This window comes from Oncorhynchus mykiss, chromosome Y (assembly GCF_013265735.2).
Source record: "Oncorhynchus mykiss isolate Arlee chromosome Y, USDA_OmykA_1.1, whole genome shotgun sequence".
Taxonomy (NCBI): Eukaryota; Metazoa; Chordata; class Actinopteri; order Salmoniformes; family Salmonidae; genus Oncorhynchus; species Oncorhynchus mykiss.
Window position 1 is genome coordinate 45,742,245 of NC_048593.1, and position 19,940 is coordinate 45,762,184.

The following is a 19,940-nucleotide window of genomic DNA, read 5'->3' on the forward strand; positions in this document are numbered from 1 at the left end:
AGAAGAGACTGGGTGAATCAGGCCTTCATGGTCGAATTGCTGCAAAGAAACCACGACTAACAGGACATCAATAAGTCCAAATTCTAGATTTTTGGTTCCATTCGCTGTAACTTTGTGAAACGCAAAGTAGGTGAATGGATGATCTCCACATGTGTGGTTCCCACCATGAAGCATGGAGGAGGAGGTGTGATGGTGCTTTGCTAGTGACAGTGTTCGTGATTCATTTAGATTTCAAGGCACACTTCACCAGCATGGTTACCACAGCATTCTGCAGCGATACGCCAACCCATCTGGTTTGCCATCCCATTTGTTTTTCAACAGGACAATGACCCAACACACCTCCAGGCTGTGTAAGGGCTATTTGACCAAGAAGGATAGTGATGGAGTACTGCATCAGATGCCCTGGCCTCCACAATCACAAGACCTCAACCCAATTGAGATGGTTTGGGATGAATTGGACCGCAGATTGAAGGAAAAGCAGCCAACAAGTGCTCAGCTTGTGGGAATTCCTTCAAGACCGTTGGAAAAGCATTCCAGGTGAAGCTGGTTGAGAGAATGCCAATAGTGTGCAAAGCTGTCATCAAGGCAAAGAGTGGCTATTTGAAGAATCTCAAATATAAAATAAATGTTGATTTGTTTAACACTTTTTTGGTTACTACATGATTCCATATGTGTTATTTCATAGTGTTGATGTCTTCACTATTATTCTACAATGTAGAAAATAGTCAAAATAAAGAAAAATGTTGTGGGGATGTTTTTCAGCAGCAGGGACTGGGAGACTAGTCAGGAACGAGGGAAAGATGAACAGAGCAAAGTACAGAGAGATCCATGATGAAAACCTGTTCCAGAGCGCTCAGGACCTCAGACTGGGGCGAAGGTTCACCTTCCAACAGAACGACGACCCTAAGCACACAGCCAAGACAACGCAGGAGTGGCTTCGGGACAAGTCTCTGAATGTCCTTGAGTGGCCTAACCAGAGGCCAGACATTAACCCGATCTAACATCTCTGGAGAGACCTGAAAATAGCTGTGCAGCAACGCCCCCCCATCCAACCTGACAGAGTTTGAGAGGATCTGCAGAGAAGAATAGGAGAAACTCCCCAAATACAGGTGTGCCAAACTTGTAGCATCATACCCAAGAATACTCAAGGCTGTTATCACTGCCAAAGGTGCTTCAACAAAGTACAGAGTAAAGGGTCTGAATACTGATGTAAATGTGATTTTCAGATTTTTATTTTTTATACATCTGTTAAAAAAAATAATAAAAACCAGTACTTGCTTTGTGATTATGGGGTATTGTTTGTAGATTGATGCAGGGATTTAAAAAAAAAAAACCTTTTAGAATAAGGCTGTAACGTAACAAAATGTGGAAAAAGTCAAGGGGTCTGAATACTTTCCGACTGCACTGTATACTGTATATACGAATACTAGTAATAATACAAATATATAATAATAATAATATATACATGTATGCAGTTTATGCAGTGGGAGCCCCTTTCTCTATAAAGTCTGATTCTAACATATTGACTAGAGGTTAAAGTAGGTCAGTATGATGTCTCTGTACTTGCCTAGTTAAATAAAGGTTAAATAAAACATATATTTAAAAGAACATCAGTCCTCTCTCTCTCTCATTCTCTTTGTCTCTCTCCCTCTCTTTCTCGCTCTCTCTGCCTAATTGAGTGCTTGAGTTCACATTTAGAACCGTTGTTCTTCCTCCCTGACCTCTAACCCCAGTCACATGTTACAGGTCAGCAGACCCTAGGAACAGCTCATGTGTCATACCCTACGTCTCCAGCTCTATCTCCATCCCTACATCATAACCTACTGTATCTTTCTCCCCCTCTCCCCACTTCCTGTCTCCATCCCTCCATCATAACCTACTGTGTCTTTCTCCCCCTCTCCCACTTCCTGTCTCCATCCCACTCTCTATCCTCCTCCATCTCCCTCCCCATCTCCTTGGCTCTCTTTTATTCCCTCTCCTCTGTCTCTAGTGCCATCTGTAGACTGTTGAGGTAGATGCTGTTTCTGGAAGCCAGAGGGCTGCTACTCCGTGAGGGGAGGGAGGCCTCCATCTCTGCATCTATTTCCAGGAAACCCCCACCCATCTGGGTCTCGGGCACGGTCTGGGCCTGAACCTGGGCCTGCTGGTAGCGACGCTTCCTCTTCTTGGGTATCTGTCCCACGTTCAGGTCCAGAGAAGCATAGTTCAGGTCGGGTTGGTAGGGCTGGGGCGCAGGCTGAAGAGAAGGATATGGAACAGTAGAATAATTATGTATTTGGCCTTTTTTTCACTATCTATTACAAAGGAGTATTTCAGGTCAAGGTTGGTGGAGCTGGGGAACGGGCTGGGGAACGGGCTGGGGGAGATGGGCTGGGGAACGGGCTGGGGAACGGGCTGGGGAACGGGCTGGGGAACGGGCTGGGGGAGATGGGCTGGGGAACGGGCTGGGGAACAGGCTGGGGAACGGGCTGAGGAACGGGCTGGGGAACGGGCTTTGGGGAACGGGCTGGGGAACAGGCTGGGGAACGGGCTGGGGAACGGGCTGGGAAACGGGCCGGGGAACGGGCTGGGGGAGAGGGGCTGGGGAACGGGCTGGGGAGGGAGACTGGGGAATGGGCTGGGGAACTGGCTGGGGAACGGGCTGGGGAACGGGCTTTGGGGAGGGAGACTGGGGAACGGGCTGGGGGAAGGGGGCCTGGACAGAGGGGGGCCTAAGGGGAGAAGGGTCTGGGGTGGAGGGGGGCTGAACACTGAGATCTTACCCAATTTCTGAACACTGTTAGTATACTATATATGAACACTGTTAGTATACTATATATGAACACTGTTAGTATACTATATATGAACACTGTTAAAATACTATATATAAACACTGTTAATATACTTTATATGAACACTATTAGTATGCTATATATGAACACTGTTAATATACTATATATGAACACTATTAGTATGCTATATATGAACACTGTTAATATACTATATATGAACACTGTTAATATACTATATATGAACACTGTTAGTATACCATGTATGAACACTGTTAATATACTATATATGAACACTGTTAATATACTATATATGAACACTATTAGTATGCTATATAAGAACACTGTTAATATACTATATATGAACACTATTAGTATACTATATATGAACACTGTTAATATACTATATATGAACACTGTTAATATACTATATATGAACACTGTTAATATACTATATATGAACACTGTTAGTATACTATATATGAACACTATTAGTATACTATATATGAACACTGTTAGTATACTATATATGAACACTATTAGTATGCTATATATGAACACTGTTAATATACTATATATGAACACTATTAGTATACTATATATGAACACTGTTAATATACTATATATGAACACTGTTAATATACTATATATGAACACTGTTAATATACTATATATGAACACTATTAGTATACTATATATGAACACTATTAGTATACGATATATGAACACTATTAGTATACTATATATGAACACTATTAGTATACGATATATGAACACTATTAGTATACGATATATGAACACTATTAGTATACTATATATGAACACTATTAGTATACTATATATGAACACTGTTAGTATACTATATATGAACACTATTAGTATACGATATATGAACACTATTAGTATACTATATATGAACACTGTTAATATACTATATATGAACACTGTTAATATACTATATATGAACACTGTTAGTATACTATATCTGAACACTATTAGTATACTATATATGAACACTATTAGTATACTATATATGAACACTATTAGTATACTATATATGAACACTATTAGTATACTATATATGAACACTATTAGTATACTATATATGAACACTATTAGTATACTATATATGAACACTATTAGTATACTATATATGAACACTATTAGTATACTATATATGAACACTATTAGTATACTATATCTGAACACTATTAGTATACTATATCTGAACACTATTAGTATACTATATCTGAACACTATTAGTATGCTATATCTGAACACTATTAGTATACTATATCTGAACACTATTAGTATACTATATCTGAACACTATTAGTATACTATATATAAACACTATTAGTATACTATATATAAACACTATTAGTATACTATATCTGAACACTATTAGTATACTATATCTGAACACTATTAGTATACTATATCTGAACACTATTAGTATACTATATATGAACACTGTTAATATACTATATCTGAACACTATTAGTATACTATATATGAACACTATTAGTATACTATATCTGAACACTATTAGTATACTATATATGAACACTATTAGTATACTATATCTGAACACTATTAGTATACTATATATAAACACTATTAGTATACTATATCTGAACACTATTAGTATACTATATATGAACACTATTAGTATACTATATCTGAACACTGTTAGTATACTATATATAAACATTATTAGTATACTATATATGAACACTATTAGTATATCATATTACAAGAGGTCTCAAGGTAAGACTTTCACTCTGCTGTTTTACACCTGCTGTATCCTGTGCGGGTGGCAAATAAAGTTTGAAACTTGAAAGTCGGAGAGCATCCTGTCCTTGGTAACTTCTCATGCATTCAGAAAAATGGTACTATATATAGCCTATAAAGCAGATATTGGCTGCGTTGTACACGGCGGTGTGGTGTAGAGAACTAGAGATAGCCTTGACCACAGCAGATGACTGTGAACTACTTTAGAAACAGACTGAGTTAACATGGTGTGCTATTCCCTATATAGTGCACTACTTTAGACCAGAGCCCTATGGAACCCTATTCCCTATATAGTGCACTACTTTGACCAGAGCCCTATGGAACCCTATTCCCTACATAGTGCACTACTTTAGACCAGAGCCCTATGGCACCCTATTCCCTATATAGTGCACTACTTTGACCAGAGCCCTATGGAACCCTATTCCCTATATATAGTGCACTACTTTAGACCAGAGCCTTATGGCACCCTATTCCCTATATAGTGCACTACTTTAGACCAGAGCCTTATAGCACCCTATTCCCTATATAGTGCACTACTTTAGACCAGAGCCTTATAGCACCCTATTCCCTATATAGTGCACTACTTTTGGTCAGAAGTGGTGAACTATAAAAGGAATATGGTGCTATTTGTAATGTAGCTTACTATAAGCTGTGTGGTCTAAGCGACATGTGGTCTAAGCGACTTGTGGTCTAAGCGAAATAACTGCAATATATATACGCCTATTTCGACATTTTGTTATTAGCATGAATACATGAGTATAGGCGTAGTTCATTTCCTCTCAGGGTGGAAAAAAAAAAAATATAAATATAAATACAGCAGACCGTCGTTTTCAATTATGACCATTATGAGATGAGATGATAGTTCGTCATTCACATTTTGTTTTACGTGGCATTGGCAGTTAATTAAAGTAAATCAATCTATGTCCTCTATATATTTGTTTTGTTTTAATTTACACAGTACAGTTTAAAACCAAACAATTCTAAAATGCAAATATTCATGTAATGACAGTTGTATGTGAACAATAATGAACAAGAATAATTTTGGCCCGATGTACGTACCTTTCTGTCGTCTCTGGAACGTTGCTTGGTCATGGGTTCATAGCACAGGTCTTCACAGAACACACACACACACACACACACACACACACACACACACACACACACACACACACACACACACACACGATTTAGTCATAAACACACGTTTCCATTTAACTCAGGAAACTAGAACACAATCATGATCATATCTAAATGGAAAAACTGAAGCTTGATGTACACAAGTTCAGGGTATATAGTATTGTTAGTATTCGATGTCACAACTTTACAGATGTATTTACAGATACTATCTGTCAGATAGCGTTCGCAAACAAAACACAAAGGTTATTCTGCCTAATTCTATTGCATCAGTTAGTAGGCAGTAAGATAGCTATACTTGTAAAACACCGTTATTCTTATCGTTCAGCTACGAGACTGTTATATTTATAGCGCTGTTACTTCCAACTGTAAATTAAACGCGTTTCGTCGTGAAGGTAGGAATTTATAGACACTTGCTTTAAATATAAACCGGCTACATTTTTACATTTTTGTAATACATACATGTACATTTTTTGTTGTTGTCAAAATCCATGTAAAGAACTGTGAGATGATACAACCGTAGAGCAGTGGTATTCAAAGTCAGGGTCGCGGGGGAAGAGCAGTTATTTCGCTAATATTCTTTTTAAATGACCTTTTGTTGTGTGTGTGTGTGGGGGGAGGGGGGGGGGGGGGGGGGGGGGGGGGAGAGAATAGTACAGATTATATTATGGGACAAAATAATACAAACGTTTTTGAGAAATATCATTTAAAAAAAAATATTGTATTGAGTAAATGTTTTCATTTGCTAATTCTCATTTTGATAAGAGCTGAAAATGCAATGAATTGAAGGTTATTTGTTGATGTAAAAACCTAAATTGACCGATGTTAATGTTGTGTCACTAGGGAGTAATAGTAATTTATATTGAGGGATACCTGGAGGTAATCCGACCTCTGAAATGAAAACAGTTGTCATTCTCCCCCGGGGAAAATATATATTTTTTTTACCTGGGCCTCCCAGAGTATTTGGAGAAAACAAAACATGTAACCCTCCCCCATCCAAAATTATAAATCAAACTAAATAGCAGAGAATATGAAATCCCTTGTTAGAAGGCTATCATTGTTGCAATCGTGATTTCCATTAAATCAACCCCGCGGCTGAGAAACACTGCTGTGTTCAGACCATATTCCTGTTATCCGTAAGAAGCATGTATTAATTTGAGCGTTGAGGGCCGTCCACACCAAAGCCGATAACTAGAACGATAAATTACACAGAACTATAAAACGTTGGCGAACATCCACACTGGAGGGAAGTGTATCGTTCAACAGTAGCCTGCACGGGTCAATCAACTGATCAACCTATTCTACATATTAATGTTAAAAATACGGCAACCGCATCCTACTGCACGCTGTATACTCATGTTAAAAGGTGGTGACTGCATCCTACTGCACGCTGTATACTCATGTTAAAAGGTGGTGACTGCATTCTGCTGCACGCTGTATACTCATGTTAAAAGATGGTGACTGCATCCTACTGCACGCTGTATACTCATGTTAAAAGGTGGTGACTGCATCCTACTGCACGCTGTATACTCGTGTTAAAAGATGTTGACCGCATCCTACTGCACGCTGTATACTCATGTTAAAAGGTGGTGACTGCATCCTACTGCACGCTGTATACTCATGTTAAAAGATGGTGACTGCATCCTACTGCACGCTGTATACTCATGTTAAAAGGTGGTGACTGCATCCTACTGCACGCTGTATACTCATGTTAAAAGATGGTGACTGCATCCTACTGCACGCTGTATACTCATGTTAAAAGGTGGTGACTGCATCCTACTGCACGCTGTATACTCGTGTTAAAAGATGTTGACCGCATCCTACTGCACGCTGTATACTCATGTTAAAAGGTGGTGACTGCATCCTACTGCACGCTGTATACTCATGTTAAAAGGTGGTGACTGCATCCTACTGCACGCTGTATACTCATGTTAAAAGATGGTGACTGCATCCTACTGCACGCTGTATACTCATGTTAAAAGGTGGTGACTGCATTCTGCTGCACGCTGTATACTCATGTTAAAAGATGGTGACTGCATCCTACTGCACGCTGTATACTCATGTTAAAAGATGGTGACTGAGCAAATATAGTGCTTCTGTGTTTGTTCATTTTCATAGTGACAACTGTAAATACTACTTCAATGTAGGTTGTGTGTAGTCTAACGCTAAATAGAATATAGACACTCGTATTTCAATTAAATGTAGAAAATAAACAACAAACGCTGTTTGACCTGCGCATCTTTTAAATCATGTTATTTCTTGCCTCGTTAAATAAAAAAATAAAAATTTATTTAACCTTTATTTAACAAAAGAACAAACGGCCTACAGTTGCTCAAGTGCTTTTTTAAGTGATTTCCATGTTTGTAAAATGGCTGTCACTTCGTTTGGATATTACTTTGTTCACTTTGTTCATCCCTGTCTGTCATGTGCAACCATTTAATAATCAGTCCCAACTATGCACTCAATTCAATTTACATTTCAATTCAGGTTAAGGGGCTTTTATTGGCATGGGAAACATATGTTTACATTACCAAAGCAAGTGAAATAGACAATAAATAACTTTCCCAACCAGTTCATTTGGCCTATGACTATTTTACATTCAGCAATTAGCCAGAGCAAGCATGCTTCTCTCAACGAAAAGCCTAGGAGTCCGAGTATAAAAATGTATACAACATTAATGTCCTGTAGTTTTTGTAGACTATAGTTTTTCCTTGGATTTCACGACACGAGGAATAGCGGAGGCTTCCGTCCGTAGCCTATAGCCCATTGCGCACGGGAAAAGCTGGAAGAGCGAAACTAGAGTTGTTTAGCCGAAGAAACTAAATATTAGCTTGATATTAGGCCACTCGTTGGCTAAATAGCAGGGCTATAAATATTTACCTGTCAAAGTGCATGACATCTGTTAACTGGCATGTATAGTATTGATATTAGCCGTCTGATTACAGCAAAGAGCAAGACAATAACCGCTTAAAAGTCCCGTTTTTAATGCTTCATGACGAAATAACGGCATCAAATCAAATTGTATAGATCACATGCGCCGAATACAATTGGTGTAGACTTGCCCGTAAAATGCTTGTTTAAAACACTTTCCCAACACAAGAGGAATAGCCTCAAATCCACATGGACTGTTGTCCTCTCCATTCCGTAGCAACTCCTCCAACACCCGATTTAATCCATTTACTAGTTTCCGCATTGAGGAACCATCTCCGTTCGATTCCAGAATTCCATTGAACGTTTCTAGACTCCTTGGCCTAAACATCAACGCCACAGGTAACTTCCACAAAGCCGTGCACGATCTGAGAGACAAGGCAAGAAGGGTCTTCTGTGCCATTTAAAGGAACATAAAACTCGAAATACCAATTAGGATCTGGCTAAAAATACTTGAATCAGTTATAGAGACCATTGCTCTTTATGGTTGTGAGGTCTGGGGTCCGCTCACCAACCAAGTGTTTGACAAAATGGGACAAACACCAAATTGAGACTCTGCACGCAGAATTCTGTAAAAAATATCCTCAGTGAACAACGTAGAACACCAAATAATGCTTGCAGAGCAGAATTAGGTTGATACCCTCTAATTATCAAAATCCAGAAAAGAGGCATTCAATTCTACAACCGCCTAAAAGGAAGCGATTACCAAACCTTCCATAACAAAGCCATCACCTACAGAGAGATGAACCTGGAGAGCAAGCTGGTCCTGGGGCTCTGTTCACAAACACAAACAGACCCCAACAAGCCCCAGTACGGCAACACAATTAAACCCAACCAAATCACGAGAAAGCAAAAAAGTATTTACTTGACAAAAAAACAGAGCAAACTAGAATGCTATTTGGCCCTAAACAGAGAGTACACAGTGGCAGAATACCTGACCACTTTGACTGACCCAAAATTATGGAAGAGAGAGAGCAAGAGAGAGGAGGGTTCTACGCTGAAGTTACGCTAGAATACATAAGTTCAAAAATACAGACATTTAATCGATTACAGGGGGGAGGCAGAGGGGGGCCAAGGCCATCCGGCCACTAGGCCATCCGGGCCATCCGGCCACTAGGCCATCCGGCCACTAGGCCACCCGGCCACTAAGCCATCCTTCCACCAGTTGAAGAATTTTGCATTTTTTTTTGTGCATTATGTGATGTCACCTGTAGTGATGTTTCACCAGATATTATGTGATGTGATGTGTTGTGATGTCATCTGTAGTGATGTTTCCATAGATATTATGTGATGTGATGTGTTGTGATGTCATCTGTAGTGATGTTTCCATAGATATTATGTGATGTGATGTGTTGTGATGTCATCTGTAGTGATGTTTCCATAGATATTATGTGATGTGATGTGTTGTGATGTCATCTGTAGTGATGTTTCCATAGATATTATGTGATGTGATGTGTTGTGATGTCATCTGTAGTGATGTTTCCATAGATATTATGTGATGTGATGTGTTGTGATGTCATCTGTAGTGATGTTTCCATAGATATTATGTGATGTGATGTCACCTGTAGCGATGTTTCAACAGATATTATGTGATGTGATGTGTTGTGATGTCATCTGTAGTGATGTTTCCATAGATATTATGTGATGTGATGTGATGTGATGTCATCTGTAATGATGTTTCAACATATATTATGTGATGTAATGTCACCTGTAGCGATGTTTCCATAGATATTATGTGATGTGATGTGTTGTGATGTCATCTGTAATGATGTTTCCATAGATATTATGTGATGTGATGTGTTGTGATGTCATCTGTAGCGATGTTTCAACAGATATTATGTGATGTGATGTCATCTGTAGTGTTGTTTCCATAGATATTATGTGATGTGATGTGTTGTGATGTCATCTGTAGTGATGTTTCAACAGATATTATGTGATGTGATGTCATCTGTAGTGTTGTTTCCATAGATATTATGTTATGTGATGTAATATAATCTGTAGTGATGTTCCATAGATATTATGTTATGTGATGTGTTGTGATGTCATCTGTAGCGATGTTTCCATAGATATTATGTTATGTTATGAGATGTCACCTGTAGTGATGTTATCGTAGATATTATGTGATGTGATGTCATCTGTGGTGATGTCGTGATGTTTCCGTAGATATTATGTTATGTTATGTGATGTCATCTGTAGTGATGTTTCCATTGATATTATGTGATGTTATGAGATGTCACCTGTAGTGATGTTATCGTAGATATTATGTGATGTGATGTCATCTGTGGTGATGTCGTGATGTTTCCATTGATATTATGTTATGTTATGTGATGTCATCTGTGGTGATGTCGTGATGTTTCCATTGATATTATGCTATGTTATGTGATGTGATGTCACCTGTAGTGATGTTTCCGTAGATGGGATTCTCCTGCTGCTGATTCTCCTCTTCCTCCTCTTCCTCCTGTATTTCACTATCACATACATCAATATACATCAATATACATCACATACATCAATATACATCAATATATATCAATATACATCAATATACATCAATATACATCAATATACATCAATATACATCAATATACATCACATACATCAATATACATCAATATACATCAATATACATCAATATACATCAATATACATCAATATATATCAATATACATCAATATACATCAATATACATCAATATACATCAATATACATCACATACATCAATATACATCAATATACATCAATATACATCAATATACATCAATATACATCAATATACATCAATATATATCAATATACATCAATATACATCAATATACATCAATATACATCAATATACATCAATATACATCACATACATCAATATACATCAATATACATCAATATACATCAATATACATCAATATACATCAATATACATCAATATACATCAATATATATCAATATACATCAATATACATCAATATACATCAATATACATCAATATACATCAATATACATCACATACATCAATATACATCAATATACATCAATATACATCAATATACATCAATATACATCAACATACATCAATATACATCAATATACATCAATATACATCACATACATCAATATACATCAATATACAACAATATACATCAATATACATCAATATACATCAATATACATCAATATACATCAATATACATCAATATACATCAATATACATCAATATACATCAATATACATCACATACATCAATATACATCAATATACATCAATATACATCAATATACATCAATATACATCAACATACATCAATATACATCAATATACATCAATATACATCACATACATCAATATACATCAATATACAACAATATACATCAATATACATCAATATACATCAATATACATCAATATACATCAATATACATCAATATACATCAATATACATCAATATACATCAATATACATCACAAAAAAACTGGGGCTGGTCTTTTCATACTATCTCTGACTCTGCTACTTCATTGAGGAAAAATGTACTTACTATGGCTACTATCTGAATATGAAGGCACTAACTGTAAGTGTCTCTGGATAAGAGTGTCTGCTAAATTACTCAAATTTACAAATCACATCTGTGTATCTACCATAAAATAAATTTGTTTGGGTGCCAGATATACAGGGCATTTGGAAAGTATTCAGACCCCTTGACTTTTTCACATTTTGTTACGTTGCTTTTTCCCTCATCAATCTACACAATAACCCAAAATGCCAAAGTAAAAAGAGGTTTTCATTTTTTAGCTGCGCCACTCAAGAACATTAAGAGACTTGTCCCGAAGCCACTCCTGCGTTGTCTTGGCTGTGTGCTTAGGGTCGTTGTCCTGTTGGAAGGTGAACCTTGGCCCCAGTCTGAGATCCTGAACGCTCTGGTGCAGGTTTTCATCAAGGATCTCTCTGTACTTTGCTCCGTTCATCTTTGCCTCGATCCTGACTAGTCTCCCAGTCCCTGCTGCTGAAAAACATCCCCACAGCATGATGCTGCCACCACCATGCTTCACCGTTGGGATGGTGCCAGGTTTCCTCCAGAAATGACGTTTGGCATTCAGGCCAAAGACTTCAATCTTGGTTTCATCAGACCAGATAATCTTTTTTCTCATGGCCTGAGAGTCCTTTAGGTGCCTTTTGGCAAACTCCAAGCGGGCTGTCATGTGCCTTTTACTGAGGAGTGGCTTCCGTCTGGCCTCTCTACCATAAAGGCCTGATCGATTGCAGAGATGGTTGTCCTTCTGGAAGGTTCTCCCATCTCCACAGAGGAACTCTGAACCTCTGTCAGAGTGACCATCAGGTTCTTGGTCACCTCCCTGACCAAGGCCCTCCTCCCCCGATTGCTCAGTTTGTCCTGGCGGCCATCTTTAGGAAGAGTCTTGGTGATTCCAACCTTCTTCCGTTGAAGACTAGGGTAGCCTAGTGGTTAGAGTGTTGGGCTAGTAACCGAAAGGTTGCAAGTTCAAACCCCTGAGCTGACAAGGTACAAATCTGTTGTTCTGCCCCTGAACAAGGCAGTTATCCCACTGTTCCTAGGCCGTCATTGAAAATAAGAATTTGTTCCTAACTGACTTGCCTGGTTAAATAAAGGTCAAATTTAAAAAAAAAAATTTAATTAATGGAGACCACTGTGTTGTGGGGAACCTTCAATGCTGCATAAATGTTTTGGTACCCTTCTCCAGATCTGTGCCTCGACACAATCCTGTCTCGGTGCACTACAGACAATTCCTTCGGCCTAGTGGTTTGGTTTTCGCTCTGACATGCACTGTCAGAGACAGGTATGTGCCTTTCCAAATCACGTCCAATCATTTGAATTCACCACAGGTGGACTCCAATCAAGTTGTAGAAACATCTCAAGGATGATCAATGGAAACAGGATGCACCTGAGCTCAATTTCATAGTCTCATAGCAAAGGGTCTGAAAACTAATGTAAATACATTTATTTTAATAATTAATTTAAAAACCTGTTTTTGCTTTGTCAATATTGTGGGTCGATTGATGAGGGGAAATAACTTTTTTTTAATCAATTTTAGAATAAGGCTGTAAAGTAACAAAATGTTGAAAAAGTCAAAGGGTCTGAATACTTTCTGATTCTGTACATTTGAGATGAGCGATTGTCCACACTGTCCACACACACACACACACACACACACACACACACACACACACACACACACACACACACACACACACACACACACACACGCACACACACACGCACACACACACACACACACACACACACACACACACACACACACACACACACACACACACACACACACACACACACCACACATACAACGGTAGATGAAACACGTTACTGGAGTATGATAATGAACCCGTACCGCTCTCTTGGATAATGCTGTTGGTAGAGAAACTGCTCATTGCCTGTCAAAACAAAATGGTGGACAATTACTTTTCTGTGAGTCGATGAGACTGACAAAGTTAAGTTAAGCAATGCTGATGAACAAAATAGCCTACAGAATGACAGATGCCATTTAGGTTGCTGCAAGAGATCCAAGAGACGTAAGAAACAAAAGACAGGTAAGAGACATAAGAAACACCAGAGACGTAAGAGAGGTAAGAGACGTAAGAGAGGTAAGAGAGGTAAGAGACGTCGGAGAGGTTAGAGACGTAAGAGACATAAGAGAGGTAAGAGAGGCAAGAGACGTAAGAGACATAAGAGAGGTAAGAGAGGCAAGAGAGGCAAGAGACATAAGAGAGGTTAGAGACTTAAGAGAGGTTAGAGACGTAAGAGAGGTTAGAGACGTAAGAGAGGTTAGAGACGTAAGAGAGGTTAGAGACGTAAGAGACGTCGGAGAGGTAAGAGTGATAAGAGACGTAAGAGAGGTGAGAGACGTAAGAGAGGTTAGAGACGTAAGAGAGGTTAGAGACGTAAGAGAGGTTAGAGACTTAAGAGAGGTTAGAGACGTAAGAGAGGTTAGAGACGTAAGAGAGGTTAGAGACGTAAGAGAGGTTAGAGACGTAAGAGACGTCGGAGAGGTAAGAGTGATAAGAGACGTAAGAGAGGTGAGAGACGTAAGAGAGGTTAGAGACGTAAGAGAGGTTAGAGACGTAGGAGAGGTTAGAGACGTAAGAGAGGTTAGAGACTTAAGAGAGGTTAGAGACGTAAGAGAGGTTAGAGACGTAAGATTGATAAGAGAGGTAAGAGAGGCAAGAGACGTAAGAGAGGTTAGAGACTTAAGAGAGGTTAGAGACATAAGAGAGGTTAGAGACGTAAGAGAGGTTAGAGACTTAAGAGAGGTTAGAGACGTAAGAGAGGTTAGAGACGTAAGATTGATAAGAGAGGTAAGAGAGGCAAGAGACGTAAGACAGGTAAGAGAGGTAAGAGACGTGAGAGAGGTGCTCTGTGTCAATGACAGTGTCTGTGTCAGTGCTCTGTGTGTGTTGTGCCTGGTGTCTGATGATGATATTGTTTATGTGGACGTATACAATACACATTCAGGTCCATCATTGTTACTATTATTGATAAAGATGAGCAAAGCATACTAAAAATATAAATAATACGATATTGAGCCATATTCTATTCAAAAAAACAACAGAAAATATATTATTTTATACTAACACAATTGCTCAGGGAAAGATATTTTTTTCAATAAGCAATAATTTACCTGCTTTGTGTCTGGTGTCCCTGTGTCTCAGAAAGCAGCTGAGATTGAGACACACAGAGATGAAGAGTAGCAGAGAGGTTAAAGTCAGAGATATTATGCCCCAGGTACAGTCTATAAAACAAAAAAACAGAGAGAACCGAGTTAGTTATGGGTCAGAGATATTATGCCCCAGGTACAGTCTATAAAACAAAAAACAGAGAGAACCTGAGTTAGTTATGGGTCAGAGATATTATGCCCCAGGTACAGTCTATAAAACAAAAAAACAGAGAGAACCTGAGTTAGTTATGGGTCAGAGATATTATGCCCCAGGTACAGTCTATAAAACAAAAAACAGAGAGAACGGAGTTAGCTATGGGTCAGAGATATTATGCCCCAGGTACAGTCTATAAAACAAAAAACAGAGAGAACGGGTCAGAGATATTATGCCCCAGGTACAGTCTATAAAACAAAAAAACAGAGAGAACCGAGTTAGTTATGGGTCAGAGATATTATGCCCCAGGTACAGTCTATAAAACAAAAAACAGAGAGAACGGGTCAGAGATATTATGCCCCAGGTACAGTCTATAAAACAAAAAAACAGAGAGAACCGAGTTAGTTATGGGTCAGAGATATTATGCCCCAGGTACAGTCTATAAAACAAAAAACAGAGAGAACCGAGTTAGTTATGGGTCAGAGATATTATGCCCCAGGGACAGTCTATAAAACAAAAAACAGAGAGAACGGAGTTAGTTATGAGTCAGAGATGGATCCACCCGGTCTGTACAAAGTCAGTCTGGACAAGTAGAGGGTTTATTGTTTTAAACATCTCATTCTGCTGTTATCCTTTGAAACTTCTAGATGAAAGTTCTGCTATTGCAATACACTTTGTTGTGACTACAGCCTTATGGACATTACATCTACACAACTTTAATGTCTCACGGAATGGACAAACAAAAATGGAATTTAAACTTTGATGTGTGTCTATAGTAGCTATTAAGGGGAGTGTACAGACCCCAAAATTAGCACAACCCGCTAAACACCAGTCTCAACGTCAACAGTGAAGAGGCGACCCCGGGATGCTGGCCTTCTAGGCAGAGTTGCAAAGAAAAAGCCATATCTCAGAATAGCCAATAAAAATAAAAGATTAAGATGGGCAAAATAACACAGACACTGGACAGAGGAACTCTGCCTAGAAGGCCAGCATCTCGGAGTCGCCCCTAAACTGTTGAAGACAGTGAAGAGGTTGACTGCCTTTTAAAAATGATTAACTTTATATTAGATAACACAACGTGTCCTTGGAACACAGGAGTGATGGTTGCTGATAATGGGCCTCTGTACGCCTATGTAGATATTCCATTAAAATCTGTAGTTCCCAGCTACAATAGTCATTTACACCATTAACAATGTCTACACTGTATTTCTGATCAAGTTGATGTTATTTTAATGGACAAAAAAAATGCTTTTCTTTCAAAAACAAGGACATTTCTAAGTGACCCCAAACGTTTGAATGGGTAGTGTAGATTAACCTTTACCTGTTGAATGTAGACAAAAATATAACATTTGTTTTGTATTACAGTTTTTCAGAAATATTGTAATGAAATATACACGTGAGACTATATACATGAACTACTGCCAATCCACTTTTCTGGACAGTGGATGAAGTATATTTCGTTTGAAAAAGACGCTCCAGGTCTATTCAGATGGTTGATAAACGCTCTTCTCATCTTTCTATCTAAAAATAGTTCTGCCATTTAAGATAAATGCAGCTGCTGCTCCAGTTTCAACTGTTCTGCCTCAGGACTACCTGGCATGATGACTCCTTGCTGTCCCCAGTCCACCTGGCCGTGCTGCTGTTCCAGTTTCAACTGTTCTGCCTGCGGCTATGGAATGGACCTGTTCACCTGACATGCTACCTGTCCCAGACCTGCTGTTTTCAACTCTCTAGAGACAGCAGGACCGGTAGAGATACTCTCAATGATCGGCTATGAAAACCAAACTGACATTTACTCCCGAGGTCCTGACTGGCTGCACCCTCTACATTATTATTTGACCATGCTGGTCATCTATGAACATTTGAACATCTTGGCCATGTTCTGTTATAATCTCCACCAGGCACAGCCAGAAGAGGACTGGCCACCCCTCATAGCCTGGTTCCTCTCTAGGTTTCTTCCTAGGTTTTGGCCTTTCTAGGGAGTTTTTTTCCTAGCCACCGTGCTTCTACACCTGCATTACTTGCTGTTCAGGGGGTTTGAGGCTGGGATTCTGTACAGCACTTTGTGACATCAGCTGATGTACGAAGAGCTATATACATTTTTTTATATATATTTTTTAAATTATATTTTCAATCTTAACTAGAACACATCTTTTTTTCAACCTTCAGTGGAGGTCTGAGGCTAAGATACGATACGATATTATCCGTCAAATCCACAGAACAATATGTGAATAAGAAAAGATACGATACATTATATGTTATGATACAACCGTTACGGATGTTACAGATATCATAAATCTGAAAAACCACGCTGACAGTGAAAAGAGAGGCACCAATTTTTAGACCGTATAAAACCTTGACGAAAGTTCAGCTGTACGGAGAAAGTTTTCAAGATGATCCCATGTAAAAAGGTGCATGTTTTCCTAAAATACGAGACGGATGTTACATTTCATATTCGTAATGAATGAATAAGATAATGAATGTCCTGTCCTGGGGGACAGCTGTGAGTGGAGAAGCAAACTCTGTGAACGCTTTCTGAAAGACCTGAAATGTGATTGACTGAAAAGCCCTTTTAGAGACTTGGCATCTTCCTCTGTAAAGGTCACAATTCATACAATTTCCTACTTAAACTTTTCAAATAAAGTCTGAACTCCAACATATAGACCTTAAAGATAATTATGAACATGGTTTAATTTGGAAATGACCTTACTTGAAAAAAAGTGAAACTTTGGTCTTACCTGACATCATTAGAATAATTATGGAGGTATAGAGTAAATAATAGTCTCTCTCTCTCTGTCTCTCTCTGTCTCTTTCTGTATATATCTCTTTCCTTCTCTCTCTCTCTCTCTCTCTCTCTCTCTCTCTCCCCCCTCTCTCTCTCTCTCTCTCTCTCTCTCTCTCTCTCGCTTTCCTTCTCTCTCTGTTTCTCTCTCTCTCTCCTCACTCTCTCTCTGTTTCTCTCTCTCTCGCTCTTCTCTCTGTTTCTCTCTCTCTCACTCTCCTTCTCTCTCCTCTCTCTCTCTCTCTGTATATATCTCTTTCTCTCTTTCTGTCTGAGGTATTTCACAACACAGTCTATATTTAACATCTTCTGTTATTTTTACCTTCGCTCTCTCTCTCTCTCTCTCTCTCTCTCTCTCTCTCTCTTCTCTGTTTTTCGGTTGCAAACAGGAAATGTTGCGACCTCATTTGTCATTTTAGGTTAGAATATACTTTAACTTTAGAGAAGTCTCCCTTGGTTACTGTAATAAACTTTAGTACTGGAGACCTACGACCAATTTTCAGGTTTTTATTATTTAAACATATGGTGACCTTTTTCTGAAGGACTTGAACAACTGAAACAACCCCTAATTTTGCTTTTCATTGTATTTCATTGTATTATTCTAAAAATGTACATCTTCTTTTTGCAGAGATAACGATTTTCTTGGTAATGTATGCGCAGTTTATGGAGAGTATATTGGGAGACAACAGGAAGTGTAAACTGCTGTTATTTCTGACAAACATTAACCACACACACACGCACACAGACACATGCACACAGACACATGCACACAGACACACGCACACAGACACATGCACACAGACACACGCACACAGACACACGCACACAGACACACGCACGCACGCACACAGACACACGCACACACACGCACGCACACACACGCACCCACACACATGCACACACACACACACACACACACACGCATGCACGCACGCACGCACGCACGCACGCACACACACACACACACACACACACACGCACGCACGCACGCACACACACACACACACACACGCACGCACGCACGCACGCACGCACACACACATGCACGCACTTATCAACAGCGAATATAATCAATATAATCAATATAATCAATATAATCTGTTGTGTTGAGTTGTCGTAGTACTGCTGAAAACTTTTTATTTTAAATTTTACCAGAGGTCATAAAGTAATCTTGTTCCCCATCAGAACAGTCAGCAGTCATCACGTGCCTGTCAATTCAGACTTATACTGTTAGCACAGTATAGGCGGTGTGTAGGAAGTCCACTCAGCTCAACTTTAAATACCACTGTCATGTCTAATTCGGGTCAAACTCAGTAAAACATTCAAATCAGTCAAGAAACCCAGAAAAGTGTTAAAAAAAAACGTTTTGCCCACATTAACATATGCAGCCTGAGAAACAAGGTTCACGAAGTCAATAACATACTAACAACAGAAAGATAGTAACATATACTGGCTATAGCTGAAACTCACTTAGATCGTTCCTTTGATACAGTGGAATAGTGTAAAGGGGAGGTATGTGGCGTCTAGTGACACTGCAGATTAACATACATTGAGGAAACGCGTAACTTAAACTAAAAACTAAACAGAAGAAGAAACTAAACTATGGAACAAAGATACGTGAAAACAGTAAAACAGGTAAAACAGTTCTGGAGTACATTCAATTCAATTCTAGACAGAGAAGCTTCA

General features: G+C 38.9%; 1 protein-coding gene across 1 annotated transcript; it reads right to left on the minus strand.

Moving 5' to 3' along the window:
• Nucleotides 1–1,371: 1,371 nt before the first annotated feature.
• Nucleotides 1,372–18,327, minus strand: LOC118945350. The gene is made up of 6 exons (XM_036968220.1): nt 18,211–18,327; nt 15,283–15,393; nt 13,996–14,038; nt 11,018–11,091; nt 5,621–5,670; nt 1,372–2,236 (listed from the first exon to the last, which is right to left on the minus strand). The coding sequence occupies exons 1-6, from the start codon at nt 18,218–18,220 to the stop codon at nt 1,967–1,969; spliced, it is 558 nt and encodes a 185-aa protein (XP_036824115.1). The 5' UTR covers nt 18,221–18,327; the 3' UTR covers nt 1,372–1,966.
• Between the last annotated feature and the right edge of the window lie 1,613 nt (nt 18,328–19,940).